Raw genomic sequence first — 19,699 nt, 5'->3', positions numbered from 1 at the left:
CATCTTTCTCCACACACCATCGTGTCTAGATTTGAAATTGCATGGGTGCATATGTAGCACATCTATGCTGTCGGAATCAAAATTTGATTTGTTTTATCTTAGATATGATGCCGTTAAACTAGAATTTCCATATTGTGACTATTGTCTCAATGTGGTTGTTATCATTAGAGGTAACAGAACTACTTTGCATGTGCACGTGTGTTGTAACCAGGGTGCTCGGACACTTCGAGAAGCCTCTTTTCCTGGAGCTGTGTCGTCACATGGTGCTGATCCCGCTGCATCAGGGAGAGCCGCTCTTCCGACCGGGTGACACCGACGACAGTATTTACGTGGTTCAAGATGGCCGCCTGGAGCTGTGCATCCATGAGAGTGTAAGACCAGAGGGTGGACCACAACACCTACTGCTTCACAGAATGTTTCACACTCAGCGATCGATTAGAACTTGTGTTCTTTGCTGTTTTGTGTTGATTAGTCCACCGTGTTGCTGTGACTACTCTCTCATGTTGAGATGCGACTGTGTTTTCTTCCTGCAGGACGGTACAGACGCTGTGGTGAAGGAAGTTCTACCAGGAGACAGTGTTCATAGTCTGCTCAGTATCCTGGACATCATCACCGTACGTCTTCATCCTCATATGTAATAGGCCTCTATTTTAGAACAGATCATCAACAGATATAACGTACGATTAGATCAACTCTAGTTGGGTCAGTACGTAGAGTGCGCTGAGTGCTCTGCCTGATGGAGATGTCTAGTTCATGGTACTAGTTCCGTTTTTGGCCGTAGCTCATAATTCATATGCTAATTGTGACAAATTCATACAAATGTCTAATAGGATAAAATGATAAAGTGATAACATTTTGAACTGACGTGGATGTAAATTGCAGCCTCACTGGTTGGTGGAGGAACACAACTGAGAGGCTGTAATTCTAGTTAGACTGAGTTTAACGGTGACTTTAATTTAGGACAAATTCTCTATCTTATCATATTGTGTTTCAATCATTCAGTACTGCCCTTTTTATTCACGATTTTTATTCATGTTTGCATTTTCGTTCGATTTAATTCTGTTTTGTGTATGACTCACAGCATCCTTCACATCTTCACACACTGTACTATCTGTACTATCTGTACTATCTGTACTCAGGGCTATCCTGCACCTTACAAAACAGTGTCTGCACGAGCTGCAGTTCCCTCCACTATCCTGCGTCTTCCAGCTGCAGCCTTTCAGTCGGTCTTTGAGAAATATCCTGAAACTCTGGTCCGTGTCATCCAGGTAAAGTGTTCACTGACAATGACAGACATATAGCCCCTTCACATATTAGTAATACCTGGGTGTCTTTAGTCATTCGTAATAGTTGAGGAGGTCTGTGAACTTAATCCGGTGCGAATCTGCCATGTCTGGAATTTGTCGAGTAAAATTCCACCACAAATGACCCACTATATTTTGCAAAGAACGGGTGATAATATTAGTCCTGTGTGAATTGGTATCTTGGTGATTTGGGGTCGTTTGTGGTATTTTTTGCAAGTTTTTTGTTTTGGTGCCTTTTTTCTGGCTCTTCCCTGGTCGGGAAGTTTGGAGGCTGCGTTCACAGCATTCTGGGTGCTCATTCAGGAGGCTCATACACAGCATGGAGACCCATTCACACCAGAGCAAGACATCTTTTTGAGTGTTTTATAAACATAAATACATAATAAATAATATTTATGACATTACATCTAAATATCATATAGTGTAATATTTTTGATAAAAGTGGATGTTTCGCAGAGCTTGGACACTAAGCCAGGGGATCATGTTCGTAAATTCAAGTAAAATACAGAATTCACATATCCCGTGCTAATGCAAAACACAAAACACAACTGCGGGGGATCGTTTCTAGTTCACACGAGGTCCCCTGGTAATACTGGTCCCCTGGTAATACTGGTCCCCTGGTAATACTGGTCCCGTGCGAAGAGGGCTTTTGATTCTTTAAGTGAGCTACCATCTTAAGCCCTATCGGCATGGGACGAGTACTACCAGGGGACCTCGTGTGATTTAGAAATGACCCCACACGTCGGTGTTTCCTGCAGAGCATCAACACAGGATTAGTTAAGTCTGTATTTTACTGTCATTATCAACCAGAAATGAGGAGCGAAAGAACCCAAAAACCTTGTCAAAGAAAACCAAATCCAGCCCCAAATCACTGAAAGGCAGTTTGACACGGGACTGATATCATCACATGACCTCTGTGTTTGGAGAAATATGGTCGGTAATTTGCAGTGGAATTGTTTCTTGACAAATTCCAGACATGGCAGATTAGCTCAGGATCAAGATGACAGATGACCTCCTCCGCATTCACTGAATTACAAATGACTCGAGGTCCCCATGTGGTACTGGTCCTGAGTGAAGGATGTGGATCCATAAACAGTGCTGTCTGTATGCTCTGCCCTCTGTAGATCATCATGGTGCGTCTCCAGAGAGTGACCTTCCTTGCCTTACACAACTACCTTGGCTTGACCACTGAGCTCTTCAACCCGGTACTGTTTCATGGTTTTGACTGATCGGGACTCTTTAAACCTCACACTTTGTCCTGCTCTCTGATGTGCAACACTGTCTTAAAGCAGAGTCTTCTTAAGAGCATGAGTGATGTTTAACAGCAGCTTACGCACAAGAAGATACCGACACAAGACATCAAGACTGTAACCTCATTCTGCACAGCTGTAAAACAAACCACACCCAGTGGATGTGCAGCTAACAGATAAACACCAGCAGCAGGGAAAGAGACGGAGGAGTGAATACCTTCCATCTGTAGCAGACCAAGGCATAATAACTGGAGAGAGAATACAACAGTAATGTAATTTATCAAAGGGGAAGAGGGATGGGGTTATCTTCATACAAACCTTTTTCATTTTCCATATGTCAGCTTTACATAACGCATAGATTGAGCCAATCAAGCTAGTGTTTGATGCCAAGAGTCAATATCTTCTCCGTCCCTCTCCACAGACGTAGAGAGAGACTTGATTTGACAACAAATAAAGTTCAAACTTCATATCCGTCATGTCACGGATGGAGAATTAATAGCTGAAATCAGAATTCCACTATATACATTTAACCGTAGCACATATCTAATTAGAGAGGGTTTACAAATGAAATATTGATGTATGTGTGTTACAGGAGAGCCAAGCCATCTCCTTGGTGTCGGTGGCTCATGTTCTGGGTGACGGTCATCCACACAGAGGCCTCCGCAGGCAGCCTTCCCATTCTGATGACCTTGGCTCTGAAAAAGGTGACGCAGGTCAGAAACAACAACATTCCCTCAACATGTCACCGTTTGGCAGCAGTGCTGTGTGTGTAGTGATGTTTTCTTGTTACACATTACAGCAGAAAAGTCCAGCTTATCTGACACGTCCACGTCTAAATACAAGAAATCTCGCTCTGCCTCCACCCCGCTGGCTGTTACAGGTACACACACACACACCCACACACACACACACACACACACACACAGTATACATTTTATACACATACATATTTATTTTATATTTTATATTTTCTTGTATTGATGGGACTGATCTGCATGCTACCGGATCATGTAAATAGATTAAAGCTACGTGTAATGTTCTTAATTGAAAGCCCTGGAACATGTATAAAGACAAACATGTAGAATGTCTACAGGATGTTTTCCTTCTTATTTGCTCATGTCAAAAAAGCAAAATCAAATTCTGATTGTTTTTGCAGGTCACCAATAATAACTAAATATCAGCATATTAGTAATACTTAAATGTACTTGGTGTGCGTGAATAAATCACCATGTAGACTTTGCAGGACCATCGGAGCAGCACCTGAATAACAACAACAGAAGGGTTGGGTACCGGCGTCTCCCTGCCTGGGCATTGCTACAATGGGGAAATAGAATTAGAGAATGTACGAAGAGAACTGGATAAAGAGTTAGAGGAGAGGCCCCATTCACTTGAACGGCTGACGGAAAATAAGTCTGGATTTTGCTATGAGGGCATTTTATAACTTTTTTGACCTAATGATTTAAATAACTGCAATGCAAGCGTTCGTACCAGGAAGTTGAAATGTTAATCAGTGTTTAAAAAGTCTTGTTGGGGCCCATAGCATCCCGTGATGTACCTGGAAGTTGTAATTCCTCGGTTTGCAAGCAGGCTTAGAAACCGTGTCTGCCTTACTGTTTCAGTACTTTGGACAGCACCACACACACACACACACACACACACACACACACACACTCACACACACTCACAGCTAACAGCCCTGTCCTATCATTCTGAAACAACAGCTAAGCGATAGTCTCATGTACCTCAGCCTATCATTTTGTTCTTGTTACAGTCGGGGAGCCCCCTCCTAGATGAGAAAGGCTTTCACAAGATATCTGAACTGTAAAGAAACATGAATAATCAGATTTTGGATGCTGCTCCAGTAAAAACTGGCAGCAACAGCAGGTTTCTACACAGCAGCCTCTAAGACACATCGGCGCAATCACTAAACCCTGATGAGCAATACCATGACTGCATGTTCTTGTGTTATGCAGGTGAAATGTCAGCCGACCTCAAGAGAGTATATGAACGGGCTCAAGTTTCCAAAGAAGACACTCTGCCTCCCGCTGTGAAGGTCTCTGGATAAGGATGCTCTTTCTTGCACTTCCTCCAGGTTTTGAACGTTTGGAGCCAGTTACACAGATATCATTGAGTCTGTAGTGACCGGTCTTCAGTTTGGTCCGAGATTAGTGTAATGCAAGTCAACAATGTTGTGGAGCAAATAAGAGAAGGGAAAGAGTTTGAGAGTGCAGAAACAGGCTGGACATCCTGTGAGCACAACATCAGTCATTTTCATGACTGTCCCCATCCCGACAGACACGTTAGCGGATGTACTGACTCCGCTCCGCTCCAGAGCTGCACGTCTCTGAGTGTCTTTATGTTGTTGTCTTTGTAGCTTCCTCCAGAAGACTGTGAGAGGAGCCGAGCATCAGCCGTGTTTGTTAGTTACAAACTGCATCTAATGAAGTCAGTTCAGTTCTATAGTTCAGGATAAAGCATCTCTCTGTTGTCCTGCTATTGATTTAGTCGGTTTAAGGATCAGAACTGGCAGGTGTTTGTTGTATCCATGTATATTGATATGATGGAGCAAATTAAAAAGCCATTTTGATGTAGCCTAAAACATAAGCATTTATTGAAGCTGTGCACTATGATGTTACACAGTAGAAACAACGGATCCCTTTAGTACACTGCATGGGTAAAGGCCGGGTGTTGTTACTTAGAATGAGCATCTAGTTTGTGCTTCTGTGTTTTTCTTAAGGACACTTCTCTGTCTCCTCAGTCTATCCTAAAGAAGACTGTGACCATGCAGCCCGCTCCATCTGCTGTTTACCACTACAGTGATGCTGGAGGAGGAAACGTGCAGCATAATAAAGTGAACGCCATTTTCCAAGCTGCCAAAAAGGATCTGTTGCAGGTCATCCAAATGCAGGTAGAGTACAAACTTTATTTACCTGTTTCAGATATTTAATCCCAAATCTTGTTTTACGTATGGAAGAATTGAACAGCAACGGTGGAATACTTTTAAATTGTGAAATATTATACTGCTGATAAATGTTTGTTTAGGTGATCTGGCAACGGTTTTGTAATCATGAATCCATTTTTGTTGAGGCAGTTAAAGCTTAAATGTCCCTGTGTTTTTAACATGTACTGTGATCTCATCAGAACCCCAGTCTGCTGGAGGGGAGGGTGAATCTTCGACAAGTCAAAGCCGGTTCTGTTGTGGCCCACCAGGGAGACCAGGTCAGTGTGTCGGGCCAACACTGACACAAAGTCACCTCTCCATGTGTTGCTCTCTGGAGGACAGTTCATCAAAGCACCAAATGCATGCGTTTCTTTGAACAAACAGTGTCCACACCGTGACACAGCTGGGTTACGTTATCTTTTACTGCTAAATTATATCTTGTTTTATTATTATATAGAAATGATTTGTATCTCTAGAGCGACATCTCCATTCTGATAACACATTCTCATTTGACTGGGGGGGGGGGGGGGGGGGTCATATGCATTAATTTATTAAGCACTCATATAAGCACTAATTATATTCATGAGCGATGGCCCTCAAAACAGACCACAAGAAGCAAAAAGACGGCAGGCTAAGAAACCAAATGAAGAAATAATAGTGTTCTGTCCAGTTCAGTACTACGGACAGCAAACACCTACACACACCATGGAGGACACACACACACCTCCTACACACACCATGGAGGACACACACACACCTCCTACACACACCATGGAGGACACACACACACCTCCTACACACACCATGGAGGACACACACACACCTCCTACACACACCATGGAGGACACACACACACCTCCTACACACACCATGGAGGACACACACACCTCCTACACGCACCATGGAGGACACACACACACCTCCTACACACACCAAGGAGGACACACACACACCTCCTACACACACCATGGAGGACACACACACCTCCTACACACACCATGGAGGACACACACACACCTCCTACACACACCATGGAGGACACACACACCTCCTACACGCACCATGGAGGACACACACACACCTCCTACACACACCAAGGAGGACACACACACACCTCCTACACACACCATGGAGGACACACACACACCTCCTACACACACCATGGAGGACACACACACACCTCCTACACACACCATGGAGGACACACACACCTCCTACACACACCATGGAGGACACACACACCATGGAGGACACACACACCATGGAGGACACACACACACACACACCTCCTACACACACCATGGAGGACACACACACACCTCCTACACACACCATGGAGGACACACACACCCCCTACACACACCATGGAGGACACACACACCTCCTACACACACCATGGAGGACACACACACCATGGAGGACACACACACCATGGAGGACACACACACACACACACCTCCTACACACACCATGGAGGACACACACACACCTCCTACACACACCATGGAGGACACACACACACCTCCTACACACACCAAGGAGGACACACACACACCTCCTACACACACCATGGAGGACACACACACACCTCCTACACACACCATGGAGGACACACACACCTCCTACACACACCATGGAGGACACACACACCATGGAGGACACACACACCATGGAGGACACACACACACACACACCTCCTACACACACCATGGAGGACACACACACACCTCCTACACACACCATGGAGGACACACACACCCCCTACACACACCATGGAGGACACACACACCATGGAGGACACACACACCTCCTACACACACCATGGAGGACACACACACACCCTACACACACCATGGAGGACACACACACCATGGAGGACACACACACCTCCTACACACACCATGGAGGACACACACACCCCCTACACACACCATGGAGGACACACACACCATGGAGGACACACACACCTCCTACACACACCATGGAGGACACACACACACCCTACACACACCATGGAGGACACACACACCATGGAAAGCTGATTTTTGGTAAAAGTTTGAAACCTGCATTGTTTTTGCTCATGTTTAGTTGTTTGCAGATTTCTGCCTTTGCTGGCCTGCTGGCACACACTTGCATGATCAAAACCTTTCAGTGGATCAGTAGAATAGTGTTCCATCATGCAGCCTTCTGAGGAGCCACTCATTGAACAGGAGTTGATTCATCTGAAGTTTCCTCAATCAAAGAACAAAAGACAGGAACACTACACAGGAACCATCATTTGAGAAATATTCTCGCCGCTCATTGCACAGCGTTAAAGTAACGTTTGCCCCGGCTTCTAAGGGAGGCACCACCTTCCCTTCCTCCAGACCCTTTCTTATATTTCCTCTCCACAGGATGTGAGCGTGGAATTTGTCATCTCTGGGTCGCTCCATGTTTACCAGCGTATGATCGACCGTGAGGAGGAGACCTTGCTGTTCATCACCCACCCGGGGGAGATGGTGGGTCACATGGCTGTTCTCACGGGGGAGCCCCTTATCTACACTGTCCGAGCTCACAGAGACTGCACCTTCCTCTCCATATCCAAGGCCCACTTCTATGAGTAGGATCAAGCTCGCAGACAAAACATTCAGCCTTTTTTGGGGGGTTTCAAAGTAGCTTCACACCTCTAGGATGCAATCAAATCTGTGTTTGTGACTTGGTCAGGATGATGCGCGAGGAGCCCAGGATGGTGTTGAACGTAGCTCACACTGTGGTGAAGAGAGTGTCACCATTTGTCAGACAGATTGACTTTGCCCTGGACTGGATGGCTGTGGAGGCCGGCCGTGCCGTCTACAGGTATCTCCTCTATGGAGCTGTTGTCACTGACATTGACAGTAATGAGATATATTTTAATAAACGTATTACACCGTAGAAGCAGTTATTTGTTTAGCCACTCCCTCATTTATGTAAATTGGGTCTCATGCAAGAACCATTCATATTTTGAACATTCTATTAGGTTTGAACACAAGTTGTGGTCCAGACCTGTCGTAGGACTCGTGTACTATGAGCCTGCTGCTATCCAAGCCTTCAGCGTTTGCTGAATCTGACGTGGCTCATTCCAATGAGCTCACTGTACGAAAAAACGGAAGAGCAAGTTAAGATAAGAATACCAAAATGTTCTTGCATGAGGTCCAATGTTCTTGTGTTTTGGAGACACTAGAAAAACATGTGAAAGGATACAACAAAGAAAATAGGACATAAAGAAGTCTATTATGCATGTTACAGTCAGGCAGGGAATACTGCAATAATTATACAAACTATGAAAATACATTTATATAGATGTGTGAAAGAAAAAACAACTATAATAAATAAATGAAATCATACTATTGTATGTGGGTAATGTTTGATTTGGTTGTTTTTAGACAGGGGGACAAGTCAGACAGCACCTTCATCGTCCTCAGTGGCCGACTGCGCTCTGTCATTGCAAAGGATGATGGGAAGAAGGAGCTGGCTGGAGAGTATGGCCGTGGGGATCTGATCGGCGTGGTGAGTGGTCAGAAACTGCCGATAAGACACAATCTAAAGACACACTGGAGCAACGCATTTTAAGGCAATGCACATTGCAGTACAACACCTGTGTTGTGGATTGTCCAGGTTGAGGCCCTGACCCACATGAACCGAGCCACCACGGTCCACGCCGTCAGGGACTCTGAGCTTGCCAAGCTACCCGAAGGGGCTCTGAACTCCATCAAGAGGAGGTATCCTCAGGTCGTCACCAGGCTGATTCACCTGCTGGGACAGAAGATCCTGGGCAACATGCAGCAGGGCAATGGACCCCTGGCTGGTAATTAGACACCCTTTTTGCTCGTGTGTTTCAGGATGAGACTGAATTGATGTACTCTACCAAAAATAGGAACATTGCCAGTTTTCATATGGAGATTTTAGTATGAAATGAGATCCAAATCAAGATATATGCAGCGGTTTAGTGCTATTTGTTTATGTACCAGAGCGCACCGAACTGTTAAGTTGTGGCCTGTTCTGAAGGTTATGTAACCACTGTTCCTATGGTGGCAAGTTTACACACATCAGTCAACTATAACGACAAGTTACAAAATCAAATGTTAGACAAACTTCATGAAGGACTGATGTGTAGATAGCAGTGCGCTTACTCACGGCTGCTCACTGTGTTCACCTTTATTTAATCTCCTGAACTGGTCGGTTATAACTCCATATTCTACTTTTCTATCAAGGAGACGTCCGGTTCACAGGGCTCATCAGAGCCTCTTTTCCACCTTTCCTTTCAGCAAAAGTAGTGTGACATGTTTCAGCCTGTCCTGATCACGTTTAACTGGGAACGGCACAGCTGTTTGTATGAGTATTTAATAATAACCACACCCACTGATCTGTATTCGCCTCCAGCCTATTGGATGCTAAAAGTGTCAGAGCCTCACTCTGCTGCGCTACACATGCAGACATTCAAGATAAAAGAGCGTATACATACAATATGGAATATATACAACATTTAAATCTGAAATGTCCAATGACAAAAACACTCTGTCCTGCAGCTCGAAGTCTTGCTCTCCACACGCCCACCAGCAAATGGGATACTGGAAATCCAGCTTCCAACCTGTCTACCGTGTCTATCCTGCCTGTGTCTGAGGAGGTCCCCCTCACGGCCTTCACTCTGGAGCTGCAGCATGCTCTTAGTGGCATCGGTACACACACACACACACACACACACACACACACACACAGTACTTACTCCACTTTGTGCTTAACTCAAAGAGTCATGCTAATTATGACAATTGCACACTCATGTCTAACACATTTTGGACAGACATGGATGTAAAGTGCAACTTGACTGCTTGGCTGAGGCATACAACTGGAAGGCAATAATTAAGAAATCAGTCATTTTCTGCTGATGGTTTTGGATTTTCACAGAACAAAACCTTTCTTTCTACTGACCCCAGGGAGCAGAATGGATCAGATTCAGTGTCTAAAGCGCCTGCAGCCATAGCCCACACACACAGGTGTTTACTATGTTGTCTGATTAGACCTCCTATCGGGACTGACTGGGGTCAATTGCAGCTCCCTCAATCCTCCTGTGTTGATCTGTTGTTTCTCCTGTTAGAGTAGGACAGTCTATACTGTGACCAATGAGAGGACTATGGGATACACTTACCTCGTATCCTTTGGGTTTAAGTGAGGAATTACTCCAATCTCTTTAAGAATACGGATGTTATTATTGATGTGTATGTATTTATGCTCATGCATCCTATTGTTAAAGTGCAATTCAATTGGCCACTTATCTGGTTGCTGCATTAACAGACAGCAATATATTCTTTCTACTACTTTTCTTACTAGAAGGGGTGTCCCGACTAAGAGTTTACAAAGTCCAATCTGATTGGTCAAGTCTTGCCAAATCGTCAACTGATCATTCAATCAAGCTCTTTCTTCTTTCTGCTCATTGATCTTTATTTATCTATTTATATATATATAGTAAAAACAACAAACCTATTGGCTGAGAGACATGTGACTATCGCTTAGCTGTTGTTTCAAAGCAGTTGGTGTGTGTAGATGTGCCGCTGTCCGTAGTCCTGAAACGTAGCCGTCCCCATTGTGAGGATGAAGAACATGCACTACAAACGAAGCACAGATGAAGAATAGGGAAGTGAAGAAAATGTATTGCAAAGACACACTAATACTATACTAATACCCACGTTTAAGGGTTAGGAGGATCTACTTTAGAGCCTGCACTGTGATACATTCACAACAATGTCTTAGGTCCTCTTTTAAAAACTCATCTGACGTGTTTGTTCTCTGAAGGTCCGACTCTCCTCCTGACCAGTGACTTTATCAAACAGCGCCTCGGCTCTGCTGCTCTGGACAGGTACACTGTGTTTGAGTGGTTGAAACGTAGGAATATAAGTAATGCATTCAGAGTCTTTGAAGTTCATAAGGCATTGCTGGTTGATTGATTGATTAAGAATGTCTATATACACAGCAATACCACTGTTACTTCATCTTAAGTTACATATTAACCCTAACCGACATGATTTGTTGAACAGATCTCATGTAATGTACATAGTCAACAGGTATATTCATACGTTGTTTTTGTTATTTTAAAGTGTCCATGAGTACCGTCTGTCCAGTTGGCTCGGGCAGCAGGAAGACATCCATCGCATTGTCCTCTACCAGTCTGACCCGAGCCTCACGCCTTGGACCCAGCGCTGCATTCGCCAGGCTGACTGCATCATCATCGTGGGACTGGGTGAGCAGGAGCCCACTGTGGGTGAGGTCAGTTTAAATACACTCACGACAGGTCAGCTGCTGGAGCTCTGTTAGCAGAAGGTACACGGGATGCTGTCACACCCCAACTGTCCGATGCCTCACATACGAACCATTCTCTCAAGCTGTGACGACCGATATGGGGGAGGAGATCTCCACACTGGAAGTGACAAAACAAAACTCAAATGAACAAATGAATGAAATCAGAGAATGTATTTCACAAAAAAATATTCATCAGCCAATGGAAGGATTGAAAAAGACAGAATCAGAAATGAAAGGGTAACTTCGACGTATATTGACGGTGAGGAGTTACCCTGTGCTGTTAAATTACAGCCTGTTTAGTGGTTGCCAGCTGCAGCGTTCTCCCTCAATACTGGAATAATCAGCATAAGAAGCTTTTAGTGCTGATCAAACATGGCTTGAGTATGCTGTAGATATGAGGCAGAATGTCTGAGGCTCAACTGTACGCTGTGTTCTTAAGATGAGGAGAAAGATTTCTTCTCAAGTTGTAAAATTAGGAATTTCAAAGTTGAGGAATTAAATCTCATTCCCCTTGAAAACGCTATTGAAGCCCGATGGAGAAAGGTTGCAAGTTCCTAGCAGTTTTGTCAGCAGTTTCTTTGCTAAATGAAATTAGTTATTAATCTATATAAACTGTAGGTAAGTACGCCAACCCCTACAACTTACAATAAAGCTAAACCACAGCTAATCTGCCTTATAAGACTATTCACTCTGACTTCAGCCATACCACAACAGTTCCATTCTGCAATGGATGTCCACGATGAGCTGGGTGGAAGCTACATCTGCTTCGTCTTCCTGTTGTCCACCTGTAGTTGGAGCGAATGCTGGAGGGCAGTGCAGTGCGTGCTCAGAAGCAGCTGGTGTTGCTGCACAGGGAGGACGGCCCGCCGCCCAAAGGGACGGCCGAGTGGCTCAACATGCGGAGCTGGATCTCCAGACACCATCACCTGTCCTGCCCCCGCAGAGTCTTCTCCCGGAGGAGTTTACCTAAACTGGTACTAGCTGCCAACCAACTGAGTCTTTTATGGGCAATTCTGGTCCAGTTAGCCAATGCTTCATTCTTGGGTGTTTTCAGAGAGAGTTGTACCAGCGCGTGTTTGAGAAGTCTCCAGATCGTCATTCCGACTTCTCTCGTCTGGCCAGGATTCTGACAGGAAACAGCATTGCCCTTGTGCTGGGTGGAGGGGGTGCCAGGTACACAAACACATCCACTACACCAGCATTGTAAGACTTAACCTCAAGTAGCAAGTACACACCCTACAATCACAATCAAGTACACTATTTTGGGACTGTAGTACCTCCACATAGTAGCTATGTTTTCATCCAATTATTGAGGGCAGACAAAAGTATCACTACGAAACACAAAACAACTGACAGTCAATTGTAATCAATGCATATGTGTGAAAAATATGTATATTCCAATAAGCAGGTGTATTCTCACTGTTTCTGTTCTGATTGACGTGTTTCTGTCCCTCACTGCTCTGCCTTGTCCTGGAGCTGTGACGAGGTAGGTCGTGTATTCCTCCCAGCTATGATCTGACACCTGGTAGACACACGACTACAGCAGATATAATGCTAATAAAGTGTTACTGCACCCATATATTTACTACCAGCCTCCAGCATTCACAGAGTCAGACAACCGCAGCGTTGAAAAGGTTGGGCGAGCGTACCAGGACTGAGGAAGTCCAGAGAAGAGAACAATGTAGAGAGAAGATGGTCTGTGGCAGAGTCGGGAGGCATGAGTGGGAAGAAGTCAGGTGAGGGGAGAGCTGATGGGACAGATGAGGCAAGAGAGGAGGAGACAGGAGGGAAGATTACGGTGGATAGGAACAGTATGTGTGGAAGAGCGAGGTTTGAGAGAGGGGGAGAGATTAAGATGTGAAGTAGTGGTCAGAGCACAAAGAGGTTAGTGGTAGAGATGCTTCTGGTGAATATCAGGTGGAGTTGGTTTCCAGATGAGTCAAATAAAAGTCAAATTCTCACTACTGACAACATTTCCCAGATCCTAAAAAGAATCTGACTGTAAATATGAGACAGATGAACTTGTTAGAATTTACTTTTGTGATAATGGTTGATCAGGATGAGATATCATGACATCATATCATGTGATGTTCTTTGATGGAGGGCTGTCTCTTGTTAGGGGTTGCTCTCAGATCGGTATCCTGCGGGCTCTGAACGATGCGGGGATCCCGGTCGACATGGTGGGCGGCACCTCCATCGGCTCCTTCATCGGAGCGCTGTATGCCGAGGAGAAGAACAACAGTCGCATGAGGGTCCGGGCTCGTGAGTGGGCCATGGTGTGTTGACATTATACTGAATTCACTCTATTTGAAAAAGTTCTTGACAACTGCTCTAATATTTATTTATAAGACTTTTCTCTTCTCTTCTGACACTAGTTTTCTTTACGTAAATTCCATTTCTGAGAGAGAATGTTTGGGCAAAGTTAACACTTTTCTCCACTTCCCTTTGTAAATCCCTTTCATTCTCAGGATATGACCTCGTACTTTAAGAAGATCTTGGATCTGACCTACCCTGTTACCTCCATGTTCTCTGGAGCTTCCTTTAACTCCGGCCTGAGCTCGGTCTTCAAGGCCAAACAGATAGAGGTACGGTGGTGCATGGGATAAGAGCTGCGCATTGAGGCAGAAGGGATTATTAGACTTAACATAATTTAAGGGAACACTGGTTTTGTTCCGAATCACGGAACAAGGAAAGTGCTACCGGCCTCTAATACTCCGCTCTGCTGTGTGTGTTTATCATGGTGTACTTTATGAAGCGTTATTATTTGGATTGAGTTACCACAGCTGAATGTGCAGTACGTCTTTACACCTTTATGTCACACTTGAAGTGAGCACTCCATCATCATTATTATGGGATATAACATATACAGTATTTACCAGTTAGCACATTAAAACAAGTTGTAGTTGTAAAACAGTAAGCGCTGGTGAGATTGCATCTTTCCATAATGGTGGTGTGATACTTAATTACAAATGATGTTTCTGCTTCTGCTAGGACCTGTGGCTCCCGTACTTCAACATTACAACAGACATCACAGCTTCCTCCATGAGGGTTCACACTGACGGTCTGTGCAGGACTTTTTCATTTATTCATTCTTCCTCTTTTTAAAAAACATCCAGCTACTTTACTGTATGATGGCAAAACATGTAATACATTTACATTTTTGGAATCTCCTCTGAAAGCTTTTTTTATGATAAAGAAAGACTTGTTACTGAAATAAATGAGTTAAATGTTTACCTGAGTGCTGGAGAATAATGGGCAGCAAAGCAAATGTACATGTAATGTAAAGTAAATGATCCAAAACATGAACTAACACTCCTGTGGTCTCATTACGACTTGGATAGGTAAAGCATGTTCTAATAGTACTTAACGTCTGTACACTACTCCGTCTGTTCTCTCTTTGTGTAAACCTGTTAACCTGTTAACCTGTTAACCTGTTAACCTGTTAACCTGTAAACCTGTTAACCTGTTAACCTGTTAACCATTCACTTCTCCAGGTTCGTTGTGGCGGTACGTCCGGGCCAGTATGTCCCTGTCTGGTTACCTGCCACCTCTTTGTGATCCCAAAGATGGACATTTACTGATGGACGGCGGGTACATCAACAACCTGCCTGGTGAGAGACACTAACATGGTGGGAGTGGACCTAACTGCATGTGCTGCACATCACTGGGAATTATATATTCCATAACCAAATATAGAAATAGCACCTTTTCACTTACTGACGTCAATAGTAAAATATATAAAGTCAAATAAATCAAAGTGTAAAGCAGAAAGAGGTGGCGTTGCTAAATGGCTGCTTCTGATCTCTTGGTATTTAACAAAGGTTTTCTTGGAATGTTTCTTCTCAAATGACACGAGGGCTCTATCATTAAAGACGTCTTGGAGTTTTACAAGACCTCGGTCTGCCCGTAGTCAGAAGCCTCCGTCGGATCTACCAGGCACAAAGCCCTCATTGCCCCATAGTGGACTAAAGCAGGAAGAACCTGACATTCACCCAGATCTTTATTCACAGCATGCCAGAGATCAATCGTATTCAAATACCTGTAGAGCACATGTACAAGTGGAGGGTAGACTAAAGGACTCTGCATCTATCGCATGACAACATGGAGGATGTTTTAGAAGAGAAATCAAACTAAATGGTTCTCTGCTGGGCTGTAACACCGCGGGAGATCAGGGCAGCGCAGCCCCTCTCTATCGTACGTACGTACAGGAGAGAGAGACATGATGTGGGACATTTTCTATTCCATATAAAGTCCATGAATAACTTTTTCAGTTTTGGAAATGGATGTGGAGGTAGGGGAATATTCTGAAATAAATATAAACGTTTAGAAAGAATATTCATTTTCAGCATGATAATCCTGCCAATCAGTGAGATTAGAGAGCTCCATCGCTCTAATGAATGAGTGATCTAGTCTACAGTAGAATCATGATTTGATTGAATTATGTCATCTATATTAGGTCCTATTTGTTTGCCTAGATATGTGCAGTGGTCTGTGAAATAGAAACGTGTGCATGTCTCCTGACCAGGACTACTTCTCTCCTCTCCATTTAGTAGCGTATTTTAAGATTTAGAAGTTTTGATTTTATAACCCGGTGTTTTGCATGTTTTGGGTGTAGCAATGCAGGGATAAAGTTTCCCAAGTGACTAAAAGAAATGATCATCGTCAGGCAGAACAATCCGGTGCTCAAAGTGCTCAACCAGTAGAGCAGATGGTCTCAGCAGTAGTGCTGCTCTAGATAATAGACCCAGTACCCACAGAGTCAAAGGTGAAGACTCAACAATAGCACAGAGGCTGCCATTTATGTCCTTTCTTCCTTGACACATACCTTCAAACTAAATATAAATCTGTCTTGTGAAATTACCAAAATCATTTTGTGATCATGCCAAACATCATTGCTCACAATAAGAGGCTGATTGATAAAATCAGCTTCTTGGCCTCTAAAACCTGGAAATAAATGTGTTTCTCTCATTCTGGGATGTAGCTGATGTGGCTCGCTCTATGGGGGCCAAGGTTGTGATTGCAATCGATGTTGGAAGTCGGGATGAAACCAACCTGACCAACTATGGTGACTCCCTGAACGGCTGGTGGCTGCTGTGGAAACGCTTCAACCCTCTGGCTGAGAAAGTGAAGGTACTCTTTCATGAAAGATGTCCTCTCTAGTTATTCTAGTTTCCATTTTCCAAAAATAATTCAAACATGTAAAGTGGGAAAATGTCAAAGTTATCACCTGCTGAGCTTATTTTAGAGAAATGGTTGAGCGTCAGCCAACCTCAGCACACTGGATATACCAGTGCCGGCCTTCACAGCCCTGTTGGACTCAGCTAATTCTACCTTCCAGGTCCTGAACATGGCAGAGATCCAAACCCGGCTTGCTTACGTGTGTTGTGTGCAGCAGCTGGAAGTGGTAAAAGACAGCGATTACTGCGAGTACATTCGGCCGCCCATCGACCACTACGGCACACTAGAGTTCGGCAAGTTTGATGAGATCGCTGTGAGTTCCCCCTCTGTGTCTCATGTTGTCTGTGTCTCTTCCCCCCGACGGCTAAGAATCTCCCACTCATCCTTCTTCACTGTGTGTGCAGGAGGTGGGATACCAGCACGGAAAGACAGTGTTTGATGTGTGGCAGCGCAGTGGCGTGGTGGACAGCATGCTTAAGGACAGACATCAGGAGGAGTTCCACAAGAACAAGACTGGCCATGTGAGTCCAGACTACTGACACTACTAGTCCAGACTACTAGATGTTAAAGCCATGAACATGTTGTTTGTTTCATCATATTTCAGACCAGTATGGACTTTGTGTTGACACAACTCAGAATATGTGGAAATGCCCTCAATCAATAATTCTGCCAGGAGGTCTGGGAAATGTTTTCAGATGAATTCATTTAAAACTATTATTACATTACTATTATTATAATACTGAAATAGCTCACAGATTACCTTCTAATATGTAACTATTTGGGGAGATAGTATCTTCACTCAGAGAACCACAGTTACAATGTAACCCAGCGTTCTAAATCATCAGTTTCTTCATAAGCAGTGGGATTAAAGTGAATTGAAGCTGATTTAAAGTCATCTTTGTAATGATGCGGCTTGTCTCTTTCAGGTGGTTACCTGTCCGAACGCCTCCTTCACAGACCTGGCAGAGATAGTGTCGAGGATCGAACCTGTGAAGAATGCCTCAATCAATGGTTAGTAATCAGTAAAATATTGAAATTCAAACCAATGCATCAAAGATGTTATATATACATTGAAAACATCTTAATATCAAAGCCTACCTTGACTTCGGGTGTCGCTCTGAGTGGTGTAAATAGAACTGGTGCTCCTGTTGTCTCATTCAGAGGAACTGTCTGATGAATACCAGACAGACTATGATGAGGAGGCGGTGGAAAGCGCTCTATCTGACTTTGAGGCGTTCACTGCTGGCAGTGAACACACAGAAGGAGAGGAGACGGCAGACACTGCTGAAACTGTACGTATAAAACCAACATCAGTTATTCCTTGTAAATCAATGCCGATCCATCAGCCCTTATCTCACTGGCACAGATACAGTCATCCTTAAGTAGATGGAAGACAGTGATGACTTGTCCCTTGTGTTCCTGCTCCACAGGACGAGGAAATTCAAGTCCGAGTTCGACGCCGTCCGACTGCCCAGCAGAGACCGGGGCCGTGACACCCATCAAAGCCACGACTGCCTGTCAGAGCTGCTAAAGATGGTCCACAACAAGCACATTTCAATTCAGTATTTCTGGAAACCTTTGATAGATTCCCTGAGTTTGCATTACAAACATGTGGCCTGGACTCTCATCCAATGAGCAGCCAGGTAGCCTGCTCAGCGTCTTCCTCAGAGACACACAGCAGGAAACAAAGCAGTTGATGGGTACAGTGACTCGTTGTTAGTTTAGAGTGAAGAGCCTCAATGTTTCCTGTACCTTCTAGATTTCAGTGGTTTAAACCGTTAAGTGCATAGAAATAGAACAGGAGTAGAATGGACATTCCCATTCAGATCAACGCAGCTGGATGGTCGAATCTGCGGCTATTTCCATGTATACCTTTACGATTGTGAGCGCTGTAGCAGGCTAACATCCCTATACACTAAACTGACTTATGGTAAGTCACAGACTTAGTGAGGTGAGGTTAATTAATAATAATAATAACTTTATTAATATAGCACCTTTAAAAACAGAGTTTACAAAGTGCTTTGACAGACAAAGCAGCAAAAGCAAGACAATAATAACAACAACAGAAAGATCAGTGAGGCAGTCGATACGATAAAATAAAAATAAAAATTGTAAAATAATTTTGTAAAATCAACAAATAAAACAGAAAAGCGATGACGTCACATAAAAGCCAGTCTGTAAAAATGTGTTTTAAGAAGTGACTTAAAGGAGATCACTGATTCTGAGAGCCTCGTCTCCTCAGGCAGCTCGTTCCACAACCGAGGGGTCCTGATGGGGAACACACGCTCGCCTTTAGTTTGAGCCTCGACTTTGGAACAGACAGAAGGGCGATTTTGGAGATTTTGGAGATTGTTCTTATTTGAAGAAAACAGGACTGGACAACTTTTGTGATTTGTGGTTTGAAGCTTAAATCTGAGTCAAATAGTTCTCCTAAGTCTCTGGCAGTGGACTTTATGTTAATGGTCAGGGGCCCAAGGGCACTTTTAATGGGAGTGATAGGGGAGACTGTGGCTAAGTGGAGAGCAGGGCCGTCCTTCAATCAGAGCATCGGCGGTTCGATCCCCGGCTCTGGTGTCATTGAGTAAGACACTTAATCCCAAAATGTCTCCCGTAGCTGAGCCTACGGTGTAGATCTGAATTGTAAGTCGCTTTGGATAAAAGCGTCTGCTAAATGACTGTAATGTAATGTTTGGGGGACTAAATATTATGATTTCTGA

The 19,699-nt window shown here is 44.1% G+C and overlaps 1 protein-coding gene across 5 annotated transcripts in view; it reads left to right on the top strand.

Annotated features, from left to right (window-relative positions):
• Positions 1 to 19,699, top strand: part of pnpla7b (patatin-like phospholipase domain containing 7b) — a 26,744-nt gene extending 7,045 nt beyond the window's left edge. For 4 of the 5 annotated variants that reach the window (XM_076078171.1, XM_076078175.1, XM_076078174.1 and 1 more), the window contains 28 exons: positions 212 to 371; positions 534 to 614; positions 1,140 to 1,268; positions 2,429 to 2,509; positions 3,147 to 3,267; positions 3,354 to 3,434; positions 4,528 to 4,607; positions 5,313 to 5,462; positions 5,696 to 5,773; positions 7,889 to 8,094; positions 8,199 to 8,330; positions 8,897 to 9,020; positions 9,129 to 9,318; positions 10,040 to 10,189; positions 11,301 to 11,364; positions 11,603 to 11,771; positions 12,596 to 12,778; positions 12,859 to 12,977; positions 13,924 to 14,080; positions 14,273 to 14,389; positions 14,796 to 14,865; positions 15,299 to 15,415; positions 16,786 to 16,934; positions 17,143 to 17,295; positions 17,387 to 17,503; positions 17,909 to 17,993; positions 18,144 to 18,274; positions 18,413 to 19,699. In XM_076078171.1, the coding sequence (XP_075934286.1) occupies positions 212 to 371; positions 534 to 614; positions 1,140 to 1,268; positions 2,429 to 2,509; positions 3,147 to 3,267; positions 3,354 to 3,434; positions 4,528 to 4,607; positions 5,313 to 5,462; positions 5,696 to 5,773; positions 7,889 to 8,094; positions 8,199 to 8,330; positions 8,897 to 9,020; positions 9,129 to 9,318; positions 10,040 to 10,189; positions 11,301 to 11,364; positions 11,603 to 11,771; positions 12,596 to 12,778; positions 12,859 to 12,977; positions 13,924 to 14,080; positions 14,273 to 14,389; positions 14,796 to 14,865; positions 15,299 to 15,415; positions 16,786 to 16,934; positions 17,143 to 17,295; positions 17,387 to 17,503; positions 17,909 to 17,993; positions 18,144 to 18,274; positions 18,413 to 18,475 (3,457 nt within the window). In that variant the 3' untranslated portion in view covers positions 18,476 to 19,699. The remainder of the gene's footprint in view (positions 1 to 211; positions 372 to 533; positions 615 to 1,139; positions 1,269 to 2,428; positions 2,510 to 3,146; positions 3,268 to 3,353; positions 3,435 to 4,527; positions 4,608 to 5,312; positions 5,463 to 5,695; positions 5,774 to 7,888; positions 8,095 to 8,198; positions 8,331 to 8,896; positions 9,021 to 9,128; positions 9,319 to 10,039; positions 10,190 to 11,300; positions 11,365 to 11,602; positions 11,772 to 12,595; positions 12,779 to 12,858; positions 12,978 to 13,923; positions 14,081 to 14,272; positions 14,390 to 14,795; positions 14,866 to 15,298; positions 15,416 to 16,785; positions 16,935 to 17,142; positions 17,296 to 17,386; positions 17,504 to 17,908; positions 17,994 to 18,143; positions 18,275 to 18,412) is intronic. The other variant, XM_076078173.1, reaches the window with a different exon arrangement.

This window comes from Anarhichas minor, unplaced genomic scaffold (genome assembly GCF_050575085.1).
Source record: "Anarhichas minor isolate MPS153535 unplaced genomic scaffold, ASM5057508v1 ptg000063l, whole genome shotgun sequence".
Classification (NCBI taxonomy): Eukaryota; Metazoa; Chordata; class Actinopteri; order Perciformes; family Anarhichadidae; genus Anarhichas; species Anarhichas minor.
Note: the sequence above shows the minus strand (reverse complement) of the source record. Positions and strands in the feature narration are given on the sequence as shown.